The sequence below is a fragment of the Galendromus occidentalis genome, unplaced genomic scaffold (assembly GCF_000255335.2).
Source record: "Galendromus occidentalis unplaced genomic scaffold, Mocc_1.1 scf7180000077527, whole genome shotgun sequence".
NCBI lineage: Eukaryota > Metazoa > Arthropoda > Arachnida > Mesostigmata > Phytoseiidae > Galendromus > Galendromus occidentalis.
This window is the reverse complement of record NW_003805515.1, coordinates 340,605-358,597: the sequence shown is the minus strand read 5'-3', so window position 1 is coordinate 358,597 and position 17,993 is coordinate 340,605. Positions and strand designations below refer to the sequence as shown.

The window sequence follows — 17,993 nt, the reverse complement described above, 5'->3', positions numbered from 1 at the left end:
GTATCCACATTCTGTCGCGCAGGTTAAATGAGAAAGTGCCGCATTGAATTAGCGGGGAGCGAACGGAATCTTCTGTTTGGAACACTGGAATCATTGAGCTATCTGCTGGAGCGAGAGCTTCCGGGCCCCGGGGCTGAGTTCAAATGTCCGAGAACTTCTGACCCACCCCTTGTGTAAATCGTATGACATCTAGTTAATGACTGACCCGAGGATCAGACACGTCGAGAGGAGGGAGCTAGGGGCTGCTTCGAGAGACTGAAACTGTGAGATCCGTTCGGATGAGTCTCCGGAGGATGTGAGACAGCAACGGACTTCTCCAGCTGATTGTATCGCGCTTCCGCAGAGTTCGCCTCCGAGTGAGACAGTCCGTGACCGTCCCATCGATCCCATTGCCGAGTCGCTGAGGTTGCGGAATATACGTGTCCGTCTAGGCGAACCCGGGGCTTAGAGCCCCACAGAAAAAACAGGTTCGGTAAGAAGGCTGATCCTACCTTCGGCAAAGGCGAATAACGTGCTCATGCGAAGACGAATTTCATGTATTACGTCCCTCCGATCGCGGAGGAACGCAGATTCGAGAGCACTTGAAGTCATGTTGAATCCGATCGACGTCAGTGAATTCGGAGTGTCGATCGTCCAGCTTTCGAAAGCAGAAGTTATTGAATGAGCTCGTTCCTATGAAGCCGAGCAGCCACACGGGAGTCTCATGGATCATGGAATATTCTCATCATGGATTTTGCGTCTTGCGACCGCTGGCCACTCCGGGGGAATTGGAAGCTCGAACGGGTCCCTTTGCTTGGGACTCGCTGCCATCGACTCAAATTTTGAGAAGCAAATTTTGAGCCTGATTTGATTTCTTCCCAGCAATATCATCCTCGACTGAACGGTCAATTCGAATTCATGCATCGTCCGTCTTCTAGGCTGCGGCGAGGGAAAATCCCCGCATCTTCAGGCATTACCTCTCGAAGGCCATAAGTAAATTCTTGTGAATCAGAGATCATAGTTGAGAGACGTAGCGTGCATCTTCGATGCCCGGGGCGTGGTGTCCCGATTCGATCCCTCCTCGGAGTTTTCCCATATTTCTCGGACTTCCCTCATCTAAGACACCAGGGATTCTTGAGATCAGTCTTGATCCAATAAGTGAGAAATTCCTCCCCTCCTAGTTGGGCGTTTCAGCCCTTCGTCGGGCCAGTCCAGTTGCTCCCTGAAAGCTTTATGCCCGGGGCGGACCGCCCCCCCTCCTGAGACGCTTCTGGTGCTGAGTGATGATTGACGATCATTCTGGATCCCGGACAAGGCTCGTGGTGTTCCGAGTGCGCGGACTCATTCATTCGTATTCCCGCGAATACTCACAGATTCACGATTAGCATGCACCCGCTACACCCGCTTGTGTCGAAGATGTACAATAGTAGTAAACGTATTAATAAAATCATAGGCGATTGCACTGCCTCACATCCATGCTCCGATCGTCCATCGGAAAGATCAAAACCTACACAATATTTTTTTCTCCGGTCCTCGGACTGTAACGTCCCGGTTACAATGGTTGGGGCATCTGTATCATTCCTGCTCCTCTAATCCGTTATTCACGTCGGCTCTTGAGATTCGAGCTAGGCTCACCCCCCTCCTTCCCCCGCATCGTATGAGTGTAGGTTCCTTTGAACGCGTAGGTACGCGAAGGGGAGGGATGAGTCGAAGCGGAGCAGCACAGCCTTCCGTAATCCGACAGCGTCTCTGGAGTCAGGCTGAAAGTTTTCGCCTTCGAGGGGGGTTCATGCATTCATGAAACTCAAGCGTCGCTTCTCCGTGTGAAGATGCGGGGCGAGTGGGATGACGGGTCAAGCTCAACCATGCTTAAGGATTCCATCGAATCTCCTCGGATTTCATATATCCCTTCTTCTCCTTCCAAGCTCATGGAGCCGCTAATGTTTCTCGGAATTTCTGTAGGGCGAGCCGATTCTTCACTGCGTCTTCCAGTTGTTGTTACTGCTCCAGCTCATTCAAGGCATGGTTCTCGAATCGGGCTCACGCGTCTTCGATCTCACAGCGCGTCGACGGTAGAGGCGAGCTTTCCGCTCGCGATTATGCAACGGAAATTATCGAACGAGCTCAGTTTGGATTCTCCGATCGTGTAGAGGCAATCGGCGTAGCTCAGCAGACACTCGGCGACGGCCGCCGATTGAGCCTCTGAGTGAACTGAGGTGAAGGTGGAGAATCGTATTCTCCGGGGCGGGCAAAGAGCGCTTCCTCTCTCAGACCGGGTGCGTTCCTCGACGCGCTTCGGCTCAGCGCTCACTCAGTCTCATTTATACATCGAAGGTTTGCCAGCAAATAGCAATCTTCTGGGCGCGACAGCGAGCGACCGGAGCTCTTTGACATCACGATGGCGATGCTAACCATCTTCTTCATGTGCTTCTTCTTCGGTTTTCTAATCTTCGCGACCGGAGTGGGGATCGCATCGGCCATCTACACGCAATGAGATGCGCCGTAGATATCCGGACGACAAGTCAGGCGATTGCTCCAAAGTCGATGTGCGACGTCTGAAGCCTTCAGAGCCGTTTCTGAACGTTAGGTGAGTCTCCCGTAGATTGGCACCCTCAATCACAAATCAAAATTCCCTCGATGGATAGATTCATGATTTATTTGCTCCTGGAACGGCCCGAATCTTGACACCGCACGGTTCCGGATGATGACCGGAACATCACCCCTCATATGGAGTCTCGCGACTACTCTATCTCGGCGTCCGGCACGATTTCCGGCCGCATTAGGAGCTTGCTAATGAGAAGCTTCTCACAATAATAGTTAGAGATATATCAGGCCGTCGATAAATTCGGTCCAATGAAGGATGAATATCGGGACGGTCAATACAATGACCGAACAGATAAGCCATTAAGGGGGGCATATTCTGTGAATAATTCCGCGACGTAATATTTGTTTATCGCAGATATTCGGCCACGGTCAGATCGGCGGCACGATAACAAACACCGCGCAGGACAAACAAGCGAGGAGTCGCTTGAGCAGGGAAAGCAGCAAGCTGCGCTTGTGATGTGAAGATATCGCGGAGCGGTCGAGTTTATGAGCATACCGAGGCAATGAATAAAAATTCAGCGAAATTCTCGTCCCCTATGACGCAAGCCTTCCGGCACAAATTCTCGCACTAGGGCTGATTCCGCAGTTTTCAATCTCGATGCTCTTTTCAACAACGAGCTCGTGCCCGCCAGCGGGAAGAAAGTGAGCTGACTCTCTGATCGGTTACGCAGTCTTGAAGGCCAGGCCACTGACGAGCGACTCTGTTCAAGATGCTTCGGACTGAATAGACAACGATTCACTCATCCACGCTCTATCTCAGTCATTGCGTTCGTCAGTCTGTCCGTCTGGATCTCCGTTTGTCGCACTGAAACGAGCTCGAAGAGGTTTCCGTTTAGCTGTCGGGCTAACAACATCCAATTGGCTGGTTATGCTCTCGGCATCGCGGAGACATTTGGGCAGAGTACGAGACGTAGGTTCCCTTGTCACGTGAGAACGTCACGGAATAGTCGAGGGTATTCTGACAGCGACGAGAAGCCCCATGGTTCCCGCCTTCTCCTCAGAGGAATGCTGTAAGTTTTCGAGCACTCCGATGATTGGATGCCTTCATCATGAGGAGTACGAAAAGACTCTGGGAGCTCGTTTATTCATGAAGCTATGACTCATCGGAGGTTCAATACAGAGACTCCGGGACAAGTCGCGGTTCAGGTGAGTATGTCCTTCTGGGTCGGATCTTATTGTGAGAGCTCGGGAGTGCGACAGTTTTCTGTCTGACTTTCAAGACTGTGGTAAGATAGCTACACTTTAAACGGAACCAAATGCAGGTCTACGATACTTTGCTCTTCCTCATTCTAGGGAACCGGTGGCTTACCGAGCACACGCGGTTCCTGGGCCGCCAACCATGTGTTTTCTTATCGAACACGAGCTGCCGAACTCGAATGTGGAGATCATTCTGATCGACAGCTCTGTGCTTTCCGCAAACTCCCCGAGGAAAAAAAGTTACGGGCCCACTCTCCAGCAATCTACTTGAACTATCATGGGCCTCACGGAATTCTTGCAAAAAAGAAAAGATTACCGGTGCTTGGTTGGATCCATCCGAGGACACGGAGCGCTTCACCGTACATAGTTTTCCAGTAACCTCAAACGTCGTTCTAGAGAAACCAATCCAACGAAGAGAGGGCGCGATTAAATACCTCGGAAGTCACAAAAACCGACTGTGAATTTATTTCCCTAGGTCACGACGACCTGATGAAGCACTGGTCGAAAGCGTTTTCGAAGACTTTGATGTAGTTCTTCTCCATGAATTGCTTGAGGAGCGCACTGCTGCTCTTCGCGACGAATGTTCCGATTTCAGAGGCAAGCCACGAAAAGGGTTGAATTCCATCCACCCGCACCGAGGGTGCGAAGTACTCGGTCATTCGCAGCTCCTTGAAAGTCACCGGCATCCTACCGTGTATGGGTGAAGTGAGCGAAATCGCAACGGTCGCCTGGCGAACGAAGGTCCACGTACCGCCTTTGAAAGGCAGACCGACGGTTTTCCACGTATAATGCACTTTGGTCTCGTTGAAACTGAGCAAGAGTTCGATGCCGACATGCCCGTTGGTACAACCGACTTGCGGTGGGATTCGGTTCCGGAATTTGTGCACGTTGTACAGAAGGCCGTCGTGGAACGAGAGACCCCCTTTTTTACCGCCGAAAATTTCGAAGGGCTCGTGGAGCTCGAGCCCTCGACGCAGGCACGACGTGATGTCTTGCCCTACTTCAGCTTGTTCCTCCGCCGAAAGGCACACGAATCCAGATGCCGTAGCGATGAGGCATGCGCCGACGAAAAACCTGGCCATGCTCCGAGACCGTGCGGGAGACAATTGCGGCGAGCTCCGCAGATGACCGTGCTCGCTCTTCGAGACTGCTACTAAACTACTGGTGAATGATCCGTGTATTCTCCGAGCGAGAGCGCATGCGCTGTACGGCTGCAGAGTGAAGAACGCAGAACGTCACCGATCGGATCGTAGCTCGTGGTCGTTTCGGGGTGCGGATGAGCTTAGACTCCTCTCGGAAGTCACTCTCGGCTCACATTGAAATTGCATGCCGACACGTTGCGTCGGCTCTAAGAAAACGAGTGAGTCACTGTCGGAACGATTGCTATCATCGGGCGGATCTCCAGCCTCGCGTCTCGCGTCAATCCGTTCGGCAGCTCTCGCTCTGCGTGGCCGAAACGATGAATTTTAGATACCTCTTCCAGACTTAGGATGTTTGTTATTACGTTCCGGAAGAGAAACACCACAGAATCAGCAGAAGTTCATTGGCAGGCAGAAGGTAACTCGGTCCATTCTTTGATGCTTACCAGCGCTGTTCGAGTACGGGAGTTTCGGTGAGCTGTGGGTACGGAGACCTGGTCCGAACGTCATGGATACCGACGACCGAGCCATGGGTGAAAAGGCCGACATGGGTCAAATGTATCGATCAGTCTCCGTCGGGTTCCTTGCAAACTCATAACTCAAGTAGAATTCCGTCCTTGCTCCGTACTTCGAACCGCTCAAAGTCTGGATGAGTCCCGGCTGCAGGTTCGTCTCTTTCCGATGCACGATCAAAGTCGCCTTGAGGCAGTCGAGAGAGTCAAGGTTTCCCGTCACGAAGATCTGTATCTCTTCGCAAGTTCTGGCTTGACAGTAATGGATGCTCCCCGGACGATGCTCAATGAACTCTTGTCGGGCATCCGAGACAGTTGCGGGCCAAAAGACGCCCGAGTCCTCAATCCTGAGCCGTCTCCTAAACTTTCCACCCGCTTCGCCGCCGCTACCGCTGCTGTTGTCGGCGCCGGAACGTTTCGCGGAGCACAAGCCACCAAGCTGGCCAAGCAGTCACTGCGCTTGACCATTCGTCAGAGGGCAGCCTGATTTTAAGAGAGTGACGTCTCACCATAAATCGACAGCGTGCGTTTGTGTGTTGCGTTCTCGTTTTCTGGCGGACAATCTCACTTCGCGGTGGACTAGGTAGTCCAAGCTGCTCGATTTCTCAACCAACCGGTCTCAGCCGTAGGTTGACTCCTCGGTTCCTGACTCCTCGAATTCAACCCGCGGAACTCGGGCTAATGTGAGTATTGATCCCCCGGACTTGACGATTCGATTATCCCATTCCACGGGAGCGGAACCGGCAATGCCGCCAGGCCATTGTGACCTAGAGAAATGTTTTCTCCGCCGCTTCTCTATGCTGTCGACAACTTCGATGATTCCTCTTCTCGAGAGGCTCAATGAGCTCAGCCGATTACATCAGGCGATTCCGTTTCAATTATTCTTAGCCTCCTCTCGAGCTCGAGTGGCCTTGGCTCTCATTTTGAGAAACGGTATCTCTTTGGCTGGATGTGAAGCTCCTTTGGAGGAGCGCGGTTTATACGAGCCAACTCATTTGAAAGGCTCATTGGATTATGCGATACAGGCGAGGATCCAGCTGGAGTTCTCTCCTGTCTCTGTATAGGCACCCTCCTCGGGAGCACTCGAAACTGATTTGCTTGAAAACGTGAAGTGCTATCGAATCGTGCTGCGCGACGTCGGTCCTGACTACAATGACAATTGAATAGGACGAGAAAGGCATCATAGTCGTTGAGATCAAGGCGCGCCGACCTCTCTTGGAATCCATGATCCATTTTTGACATTCGCGCCAGATCTCTTCTTCGGGCACGCGATTCGAGCAGCTGTGAACTCGATGTCTACTCCTCCGAGTCGATTTGATTTGCTGCAAGAAAAAGCACTTTGTTCGACCGCGGGGCATCGGTAAACACGAGCAAAGCATCCGATGTGCCTAATCGCCGACTTGGAGCAGCCAGCGGATAAAACGGGAAAGGCGTGATTCCTTTCTTGAGCTCAGATATCTTTCCGCAAGTCATCTCGGGAATGCTCGTCATCTCGCCGATCCATGAGAAACCTAGCTTCCAGGGAGTGGATGAGTCCCCAAAACTAAATAATCCGCTGGACATACAAGTCTGCGAATCGCGCAGGATGACTGTCTCTGGAATCTCGATGAGCGGGCGGTTGGGAAGCATAAAGTTGTGGAGGAGAATGGGCACTCCATGATTCATTGAACAGTTGTTGTGTATTCGGTGGAGCTCGCACTGCCGACATTATACGGGCAGCATCTGAAGACGTAATTTTCAGGAAAAGCGAGCTCGAGAACACCATCGCTTTTCCGAGGGAGTTGTTTCTGGAACGGATCAGTCCCTTAGCTTGTATGCCGGCTCTCGGAATTCTCCCAGTCGATTCGAGAAGCTGTCAGTAAGAGCCCCATCGAGTCGTCTCGGAAGAAGGTCCTTGCGACCTGTTGGTCTCTCCCCCTTACTCAAGTGTCAAGACAAGGGGGAAACGGATATGTAAATTTGTATCAGCTATCACGGTCATCTTCATCATTAAAACAAACAGAATGCTCTTGATCCAGAGACGCGCGACGACGTCCGAACCCTCAATATCCATCAGAACTAATCCCAGCGCGTGTTTCTGTCAATCATCTGTACAGCATGATTTTCAGCTGCGTTGGCAGTCTTTTCGATAATCTAATCAGAATCGCTCGTCCCATTCCTGTCTCGGGGGTGTGTACGAGCGAGAATGTGCCGTTCTTTTCTCGCACTGCTCACCGCTGATGATTATCTGGATTAAAAGCTCTCTCGAACAGAAAGGAGTAACATCTGCGTGGGACTTCGCGCCACCACGAGCTTCGGAGCCGTACCTCGGCAGACGAGAAGAGCCCGTGTTTGTAAACAAGTCTTCACGGCCCACTTTGTGGGAGAACAGTAAGTGGAGAGAGTGAGCGAACAACGAAAGCAGCAGCCGCCGCAGCACGAAGGTTCCACTCGAGAGAGTCGACGAGGAACTGTCGCGGAAATACGTCGTCGAATCCGGAACTCTTCGTGAGTCACGAATTCCCCGATCAACGGCAGCTTTGCAAACAGGTTGGTGGACTTCGGATAATCACCGTCCGCCGAGCGGAAACAAACGCCGGCTATGCAAATATACCGCGCGACCCTATCGACCGGCAGATCTTCGTGGATTCACTCGAGGGTGAACTGAAGAATTAAGTTCTTGCCCTCCTCGTTCGTCCGACGCTCGTTGAATTCCGATGGGTCGATTGTCTGCGCCTGGAGAGTCCGCGCCGGGAGCTCTCGCGCGACACAGGCGATATTCCAGGAGCTTGCGATATCTGACAGCTCACACGGTCCCTCGTGCTCGTGGTATCGACCATATTGTCAATGTGACCCGTCGGCGATATTGTGACTTGGATTTGATCAATCAGTTGCGCCTACGAAGCATCAAAGACCACTGTTCCGAGTTCTCGAAAGCTGAGCCCAGTAGCGCTCTGGGGAATCAAGGTCAAGTTTCGGTAGCTGCGCGTGTGATTCAACTGTTCCGCTATCGAGTTCGAACCTAGAGAAAGTCTACTCTATGCTCCGAATGTACTGGTGTGAATAAGGCTAACATCGGCTGCTAAGGAACGATGCCCGCTACCGCGATGGATTCCCTTCTGACATTTTGTCAAAGCTGTAGCGGCTCCGTGCGCGAGCTTCAACGTCCATGTGAGTGCTGCTCCCGTTTTCTCTACGATATTTCCGTGGACGGTTTCCGTGCGATGGCGCGACAGTTCTTTTAAAGCCGGCAGTAAAGATCTGGCTCGGTACTGTGGCAGCACGAATCCCCATCGTGAACGTAATGTGGTGAGAGCTTCCGGGGGAAGCACAGGAAGCTCTCTCCGGGAGCCCCTCCCATTCCCCCGCTTCTCTCCCGTGCTCTCGATCCTCATCATTCAGCATGTCTGAGGGACATTCCATGGAGGCCTTGAAACCGCATGGTTCCGACCGATCGAGCGATGATGAACTCGTGCGAGTCCGCTCTTCCGGCTCGATGATCTGCTGACGACTCAGCTGCAGGGAGCTCTTCTGGTGATTTCGCAGAGAAGAGACCTTGAGTGTCCGGGCGAATCACTGGTTTTGATTCTGATCCTTCTGCGACGAATGTTCGGTCCACCTCCTGAGAAACTGGGAAAAAAGTGACGAACATCTCACAATGATACACGCTCCTTGCCCTCCTCTCGACAGCTGGGATACTGCTGAAAATCTCTCGTCGGATCTAAGGTCATGAGCGAGTCTCTTCGACAACTCGTTTTCGATATGTTCATTGTTTTTTTTGCTTCCAGTGAGCTGATGCGCTGCTAGCAACACACCGGACATAGGCGGGATGGATGAGTTTTGCGGCTCGAAGTTCTGGGTAAGCATTGAGCGGCTTATATGTCAATCCTCGGAAAGAACGTTCCGCAGAGTCATTTCCCAACTCTTGTCAACCCAGCCGTCCGAGGAAGGATCAGGGCAATGATGACGATAGATCGAGTGTCGTTATCATCTCCAGTTCCGCTCGATATTGATCGAGTTCGTTCCCGACCGCGTTCTCGGAACCACCGATTTCAATGTATCGAATATCCATAAATATCATGCCGCGGCGTTCCAGGAGCCATGTCCCGATATTCCATTATTCATCAATGTTTCGGCTGCGACTTGATAGCCCCCTTAAATTTCATTCAAGGACTCGAATCTCACATGGCATACGAAAGATGCAGCTCCAGACCTGACAGTGTGTTTCCAAAGCACGGTGCTGGTTTGGATTCCATGCATATTCCTCTGGCTCGTGTCGCCCCTGGAAACCTATTATCTCATCAACTCGCACCGCAGCTATACCCCATGGACATGGCTGAACATCACCAAAGTCGTGAGTACGGTTCGGGAGGTCAGGGCTCAATGATGATTTTGGAGAGGCTGTCCTTCCCAGAATGCATGATAGCTGTTTAGGTGTAGAGGTTTCCTCGTCGGGCAGTTGTCTGGATTCTCAGATCATCATCCCGATCGTGCAAAGATCCCCTGGGGCCATGATCGCGAGATGCAAAGCTGAGCAGCGTCCCTTCAAGGTTTTAATGTGGACATCCCGGGATATGAGCGCACGGGCTTATCTAGGCGTCACGGTCGAAAAATCACCCAGAGCGACGCGACGCCTGTTCCGACGCGGACGATAGTGCAAGAAAATCTCTCGAATCATGAGAGTCATCTTTGACACTCAAGAGACAGTCGACATTATGCAGTAAAATGCCGTCGCTGGTTCCGATCGCAAATGAAATAAATTCGATAAACAGGCATGTCAATGTGCCATGACTTACAAGAGCGAAAACCGGCTCCCCGGAAACTTGATGCAGGATATGTTCCGATGGATTCGGGAACGAAACCCCGCGTGAACGAAACACTCCGTTCGAGATGCCGTGAACGCTCACCGCTTCCATAATACGCTCCTTCCTTTCAAGGTCACAACCAGTCTCTGCCTCCTCGTGTGCCTGATTGAATTTATATTTGCTGGAGTACAAGGACTAAAATACAACGATGTTTTACCAAGTGTATATTTCTACACACCATTCATCAAGACCGCATCCGTGGTAAGAGGAAAAATGACCGAGCACGCCATTTTCCACGATTCGAATCTCCTTGTTCAGGAAGGGGAGACTTGCTCACCGTCGAGACCTCTGCGTCGAGAGTGCTCCTTAATCGATCTCCGGAGCGTTATGAAATGATTCATATCGATTCCTTGCAGTTTCTGGCCTTGATATTCACTTTGGCTGAGAAGCGGAAAGGCTTCCAGAGCTCCGGCATAATCTTCATCTTCTGGTTCCTTGCGTTCCTTTGCGGCTTGATCACTTATAGATCTCTTCTGCTGAGAAACTTCTCCGGCTATGAGTTCAGCGTAAGTAGCAGCGTTCGCATGAGTCACAATAGGAATGCCATTTAGCTCGCATTCTTTTCTTCTCATCGTCTCTATGCTTACCGCAGTTTCAGATATTTGTAAGTGATTCGTTACAATGACCGAAAGAGTGAGCGAAGGCTCGGTGTAGGGTTCCATTATCTATCCGGGTACATTCTGAACTTCCCCATAGAGGCGAATCCTCAATTGCTCCGAATTTCAGGATGGACCGGTGTTTCTGGCAGAGAACCAACTGCCGAATGTCATATTTTCTTGTTACATGATCTATTATCCCTTGGTGACGATCAACGTGATACTCAACGGTTTCTCAGATGCCGCTCCCGTTTACAAGAGAAAAGCCATCCCGAAAGACGAGGTGAGCCTTTCGATGAACAAACGTATCTCATTAAGCATTTAGAGTCGCCGGATCGCGAGGTCGAAAATAATTGAAACGTTATCACGATCGCTTCCAGCTTTCCGTGAGTAAGAACAAACCGAGCATAAAACTTGACCCGTCAGCACCCTTCGAGATAGATATTTATTACTTTTGTCCGATTTCCAGAGAGAATGTCCGGAGAAAGCAGCGTCTTTCCCCTCTAGGATGCTGTTCTCTTGGTTCACGGAGCTTGCTGTGAAGGGCGCCAAGAAGCCACTGGAGATGTCCCACCTGTGGGTTTTGAATCACCAAGATCGATCGGTCAATATAGCGCGCGAATTCGATAAGAACTGGGTGAAAGAAATTCGGAGCAAAGGCATCGAGACGTGAGTTGACCAGCAGCTGTGGTCTTATTCCTGTGGACAATGATTGCGACGCGCTCGGAATAGTATACTTCACGCTGAATTTACCCGTGGCAGTTGCGTTTGCAGAATTTTATTCGGAGGGCCAGACTGGGTTTTCGGGGGGCCAGGGGTCCAAAATGATGAGGAATCCTGTAGTCATGCATTACGAAAGGAGGTTTTCGCGCCTCTGACCCGTGGTGACGGCATGAAGCTTGACTGAGCATCACAATCCACATTTCAGCGATGGAGACTTCAACGCTGTTTATTCGTCTTCTACGGGATCGATCAACATCGTTCCCAACGGCTCGTCTCACGCAGGTCCGTCATCTCCCGAGCTCGCTACGGCGAAGTCTGCGAGCGCCAAAGTTTCCGGGGATCCCGAATTGCCAAATATCGTCAATGCGCTTGCGAGAACATACTGGCCAATGTTCGTACTGGGAGCGAGCATGAAGTTATTCTACGATGTGCTCCAGTTCGTTCAGCCGAAGCTTCTGGAGCTCATGATCGGTTTCATTCAAAACCCCGAAGAGGAACTCTGGAAAGGAATGCTATACGCGGCTCTCATGTTCATAGGAGCCTCCCTGCAAAGCATCGTCTTGTCGGTTTACTTCCACAGGATGTGCATCGTTGGAATGCGCATGAGAACTGCGCTCATCTCCGCTGTTTATAGGTGAAACGTCTTGCCCGGGGATCGCGCTCCTCGTTCTCATGCGGAATCTACCTCCCCACGCGCCTGTAGATCGACATCTCTTCCACTGGGACTGAGCTCTTCCATTTTGTTCCGTTGTAGGAAATCGCTAGTCTTGTCGAATTCAACCAAGAAAACGACAACTACGGGGGAGATCGTGAACCTGATGTCGAATGACGCTCAAAAGTTTCTCGAGTTAATGACATTCGTGAATATGATCTGGTCAGCTCCTCTCCAAATCGCCCTCTCCATCTACTTCCTGTGGCAGATTCTGGGGGCAGCTGTGCTGTCAGGACTCGCTGTGATGATTCTCATGATCCCTCTCAACGCGGTCCTCGCCAATCTACAGAAGAAACTCCAGGTGAAGTCCTCAGCTAGACGGCTGCCTCCGGCCGAGATGAATTATTATTCGATCCGAGACTCTCGTTTATGGAAAAATCAAGCGAAAATAAGGATTTCCGAACTTCTCGTCGAAGAAATCGCGAGAATGTGTGCTCACGACCCTTATTCGATCCTCAGACCGATCAGATGAAATCCAAAGACGATCGTATTCGTTCGATGAATGAAATCCTGAGCGGGATGAAGGTGCTCAAGCTGTACGCGTGGGAATTGAGTTTCCAAGACTTGATCAACACCATCCGCTCGAAAGAAATCTCAAAACTGAAGGAGATGGCGTACATGAACGCAGGGATCAGTTTCTTGTGGACCTGCGCTCCCTTCCTCGTATCCTTGGTCTCGTTCCTCACCTACGTGCTCATAGATGATGCAAATGTTCTCGATCCGAAAAAAGCTTTCGTTTCCTTGACACTTTTCCATATACTTCGATTCCCCATGAGTGAGTTCTATCTTCGCATATGTGACTTCCCATCGCGTTTGGGAGTGGCACCATTCCCCTTCGTTCGAGTAACGACCTCTTCTCTCCTCGAGGTATCCTCCCGATGTTGATCTCGCTCATGGTCCAAGCCGCAGTAAGCGTCAAGCGAATGAATAAATTCCTCAGTTCTGATGAATTGGATCATTATGTGCGTCGATCGGACTCTGCGCATAGTCCTACAGCTGTTTCCATAGAGAGGGGAACCTTCGCGTGGAGCAAAGCCGAAAGAGAACAACCAACCCTGAAGGATATCAACCTTGAGGTTCAGCGTGGGAAGCTGATCGCTATCGTCGGCACGGTGGGCTCCGGGAAGAGCTCACTGCTGAGTGCCCTACTCGGCTATATGGAGAAAATCGGGGGAGATGTTGAACTGAACGGTAAGAGTTTCCACCATCAGCTTGATTTCTCACCGTCTCTACCTCGCGAGGAACTTTGCCTGGACAGTCATCTTAAGCGTCGGTGATACCGTTCCAGGAAAAGTCGCATATGTGGCACAACAGACATGGATCCAGAATGCGACGCTGAAAGATAATATCCTCTTCAACGAGGCGCTCGATGCTCAGAAGTACGAAGCAATCATCGAAGCCTGCGCGCTAAAATCCGACCTCGATATTTTGCCGGATGGAGACCAAACAGAGATCGGCGAGAAGGGTATCAATCTTTCGGGTGGTCAAAAGCAGCGGATATCGATTGCCCGAGCTTGCTATTCGAATGCAGACGTCTTCTTGCTCGATGATCCGCTGAGCGCCGTCGACTCGCATGTCGGGAAACATATATTCGAGAAAGTCATCGGCAACCAAGGCATCCTCAACAAGAAAACGCGAATCCTGGTCACGCATGGAATTTCGTTCCTACCACACGTCGACCAGATCATTGTTGTCGATGACGGCGAGATTCGCGAGCAGGGCACATATCACGAGCTCCTCGCTAAGAAAGGAGCTTTCGCTGACGTTCTGATGCAGTTCATCCAAGAGGAGACGGAGGGCGAAGAAATCGATGAGTTGAAGGTGAGCTTGTCGACGAGGAATGATAATAATTTGGAACGAGATCGGTCTCAAGCAATCCATTAATCTTTTCTCAATCACCCTCGTTCGCAGGTCCAAATGATGGAAGAAATAGTGAAACAGGTCGAAGGCTCTCCTCCACCCGACGTTCAGGATAGTCCCGACAAAGTTGCCTACATTAGGTCGGTTTCTAGGCGGTATTCGCGGACATCCTCCATGTCTGATTCAGCCGGAAGATCCCGCAGTGTCTCTGTCTCACAAAGACCGCGAGGCTCGGAAGAGGTCCCTGGTGTGAGTGTCCCTAAAATTCAACACGAAAGACTGAATCTATTTAGAACGAGGGATGAGGCAAGCGACTTGTCACCGACTCCTTAGATGAAACCCTGTTCATTCCAGACGGCCCAGAAAAGGAAGCTTATTCAGGCCGAGATGGCGGAAACTGGTAAAGTTCGATGGAGCGTCTATTTGACGTATTTCTCAGCAATGGGATGGATCCCTGTGGTGGCCGTTGCATTGTTCAATCTCGCCTCCAACGTCTTCTCGCTCCTCGCCAACGTGTGGCTGGCAAGTTGGGCGAATGACAAGCCCCTCGAAGGTGATTGGTCGCACTATTCGAATTCTTGTCTTCTGGAGCTCCCGTACCCTTCTCAGTCATCGCTCCATACAGTTGTACGCGTATGCTGGATCCCCGAGGAGCGGTATGTGGGATAGAGGGTCTGATTTGCTTCTGCTGATATTCGACAGATGGGTCCCAGGACATTGGTCAGAGGAACATGCGCCTCCAGGTTTACGGGGCTCTGGGCCTGAGCCAGGGAATCACGATTCTCTTCGCGTCCCTCGCACTCGCCCTCGGATCAATACGTGGAGCGAGAACTCTCCACGCGAACCTACTCTACAACGTTTTGCGCAGTCCCATGAGCTTTTTCGATACCACACCGCTTGGTCGCATAGTGAACCGGTTCTCGAAAGATATCGACACCGTTGATCTGACGATTCCTCAAACGATTCGTTCGTGGATAATGTGCTTCCTCCAAGTCCTGGTCACCCTCTTCATCATCACCCTGAACGCTCCGATTTTTTGGTCGTGATTGTCCCCATCGGGATCTTGTACTACGCTATCCAAGTGTTCTACATAAAGAGTTCCCGTCAACTCAAGAGACTGGAGTCCGTGACCAGATCTCCAATCTATTCTCACTTCTCTGAAACGCTTGCTGGTGTCACCACGATCAGGGCGTACCAAGTTGAAGACCTCTTCGTCGAAGAGTCCAATAAGAGGGTCGACGTCAATCAGCAGTGTTATTATCCTTCAACCATATCGAACAGGTGAATGAATGGTCTCGACCTGCGCAGGCGTAGGTGCGAGAAGAATATCACAGGGGCGCAATGGACAATCAACGTCATACAGTCAATATTTTGGGATTGCGTCGATTTCATTCATTCGATCAGGCTCGATCTCGGTCTGATTTCCAAATCCCATTCAGATGGCTCGCGATCAGACTCGAATTCTGTGGCAACTTGATCGTTCTGGCGTCCGCTCTGTTCGCTGTCTACTACAGAAATGATATGGACGGTGGGAAAGTGGGACTCATGCTGTCCTACGCTCTTTCGGTGACGGCGGTTCTCAACTGGCTTGTTAGAATGAGTTCCGATCTGGAGACAAACATCGTCTCCGTGGAACGAATCGACGAGTACACACGGAGCGCTAATGAGGTGAGTTGTGAATTCAGCATTGGAGAATTCTTCGAGGTTGCGTTCTCAAGCCAGCGATAATCTTTGAACCCATTTTTCGGAAATAGCACAGGAAGGTATGTTCAGAAGAATTCTGGGCGGATGGAGGTCAAGTTCCCAATAGATTTCTAAATGAGACCTTGAACGATTGTGATTATCAGCGAGCTACTCCCATATCCCTCAGGCTGAGTGGCGCATCGAGGGCAAGAAGCCACCCAAGGATTGGCCTCCGCGCGGTGAAATCATCTTCGACCACTACGCCACCCGGTATCGCGAAGGTTTGGACCTGGTGATCAAGGACATCACCGCTCACGTGAAGCCGGGAGAAAAAGTGGGAATCGTCGGACGAACGGGAGCTGGAAAATCTACCTTAACTTTGGCTCTGTTCAGACTCATCGAGCCGGCAAAAGGAAAAATATTCATCGACGGTCTCGACATAGCCGACATGGGTCTACACGACCTGCGCGAGAAGCTAACGATCATCCCACAAGATCCGGTGCTCTTCTCTGGCACGTTGCGTTTGAACTTGGATCCCTTCGGAAAGGTGCGTATTGTTCTCCCTCAGGGGAGGAGGGGGGAAGGGGGGGAAGAAACGAAAACGCGGCCACCATTGGGAACCTCCTTCAATCCTCCCTATAATAATTATTAACTCCTTTGAGCAGAGCTCGGACGAAGATATTTGGAGAGCTCTGGAACACTCTCATCTGAAGACATTCGTGAAATCCGTGGAGAAAGGGCTCGATCACGAAGTCAGCGAAGGCGGGGAAAATCTCAGCGTGGGTCAAAGGCAATTGATTTGCTTAGCGAGATCTCTCCTACGTAAAACTCGCGTTCTCGTATTGGACGAAGCGACGGCCGCTGTGGACTTGGAAACGGATGAGCTGATCCAGAAAACAATCAGAACCGAGTTCAAAGACTGCACGATCATGACAATCGCGCACAGATTGAACACTATCATGGATTACGACAGGTGAGCCCCTCCGAATTCCATCTACGGGAAACCGCGTCGGGACGATCGGATCTTCGGTGGCTTTCGATCGCTGCTGATGCCGGGGATAATCGCGAGCTGCCTCTCGACTTCCTGCTCCGATTGACGACACCATCAAAAATTATTTTTCTCATTTCCAGAATCATGGTGCTCGACAATGGATACATCAAAGAATTCGACTCTCCGTCGGAGCTCCTCAAAAATAAGAATAGTATATTCTATTCGATGGCGAAAGACGCCAATCTAGCATAGATTTGATATTATATGTACTTATCATAAACTCGCGATGGATCGGAGACGGGGTAGTCCACCGTCTCAAGATCCGACGACCGACCAACATACACAAGCAACTCATGATCCCTTGTTTTCGCGGGAGCCTTCCGATTTTGATATCGTTCTGACTTTGAATATATGGACGCGTATGGTGCTCCACCCCACCTCGAAGGGTTGACATATTCCTCGATGATTTAATTTATCCGTTGCAATTGTTATACAGAGAGATGTTGCGAGAGAATGTCTGGGAAAAATTCATCAGAGCTCAAGGAAGTCAGCACAATTATCCGACCTGTACATCTGCATGTTTATATAGAAATAAATTCCTGATGGAGGCGTTGTTACTGACATCCACGAGCTGTCGAGACTCTTCTAGGGTGATCACTACCAATGAAGGAGAAAGCTCATGCACAATTCCAGAGTCATTTATTCGCACCTTCGCAGCATGCTATAATTCTACACTTACGATGCGGCCTCTGATATTTTACGCAAGATTATTAGATTATCAGCAATTCACTTAAGAAAGGTAGGGGTTTCACCCGGTGATGAGTGGAGAGATTAAAATGGCGGTCTGTCGGCGAACCCTCGCGCAATATTGATGACCGTCAAGGATTCCTGCGAGCTCTGATCGGAGGCGCTCTCCTGTCTCAAAAGGATCCTGGGATTGGTTTGTGACCGACGAGAAAAAAATTGGAACGGTACCGGGAAATACGGAGCCGTTGGCAACCTGACGAGCTCTGGAGACCCATAGACGCCGTGCGGGCGAGTTCCTGAAATCCGCGGAATCTCGAGTTCATGGAATACAACAGCAGCAGCAGCAGCGGAAATCCATGGGATGGCTGATCATTGATAGCGCATAAGATCGACTCCACTAATTACC

General features: G+C 50.8%; 2 protein-coding genes across 2 annotated transcripts; one reads left to right on the top strand and one right to left on the bottom strand.

The window, feature by feature from the left end:
• Nucleotides 1–4,256: 4,256 nt before the first annotated feature.
• LOC100904436 (uncharacterized) lies at nucleotides 4,257–4,862 on the bottom strand. The gene has a single exon (XM_003748058.2). The coding sequence runs from the start codon at nucleotides 4,860–4,862 to the stop codon at nucleotides 4,257–4,259; it is 606 nt and encodes a 201-aa protein (XP_003748106.1).
• A 3,550-nt stretch (nucleotides 4,863–8,412) lies between these two features.
• Nucleotides 8,413–17,345, top strand: LOC100904293 (multidrug resistance-associated protein 1-like). Its single transcript, XM_029112758.1, is given in 20 exon segments — nucleotides 8,413–8,581; nucleotides 9,199–9,269; nucleotides 9,582–9,764; nucleotides 10,348–10,476; nucleotides 10,632–10,781; nucleotides 10,868–10,879; nucleotides 11,002–11,154; nucleotides 11,341–11,540; nucleotides 11,800–12,228; nucleotides 12,349–12,607; nucleotides 12,766–13,081; nucleotides 13,174–13,503; nucleotides 13,601–14,171; nucleotides 14,535–14,719; nucleotides 14,869–15,195; nucleotides 15,198–15,447; nucleotides 15,606–15,834; nucleotides 16,037–16,396; nucleotides 16,515–16,822; nucleotides 16,981–17,345. Coding segments are annotated over 19 exon segments (4,533 nt in total). The 5' UTR covers nucleotides 8,413–8,581; nucleotides 9,199–9,239; the 3' UTR covers nucleotides 17,093–17,345.
• The last annotated feature ends 648 nt before the right edge of the window (nucleotides 17,346–17,993 follow it).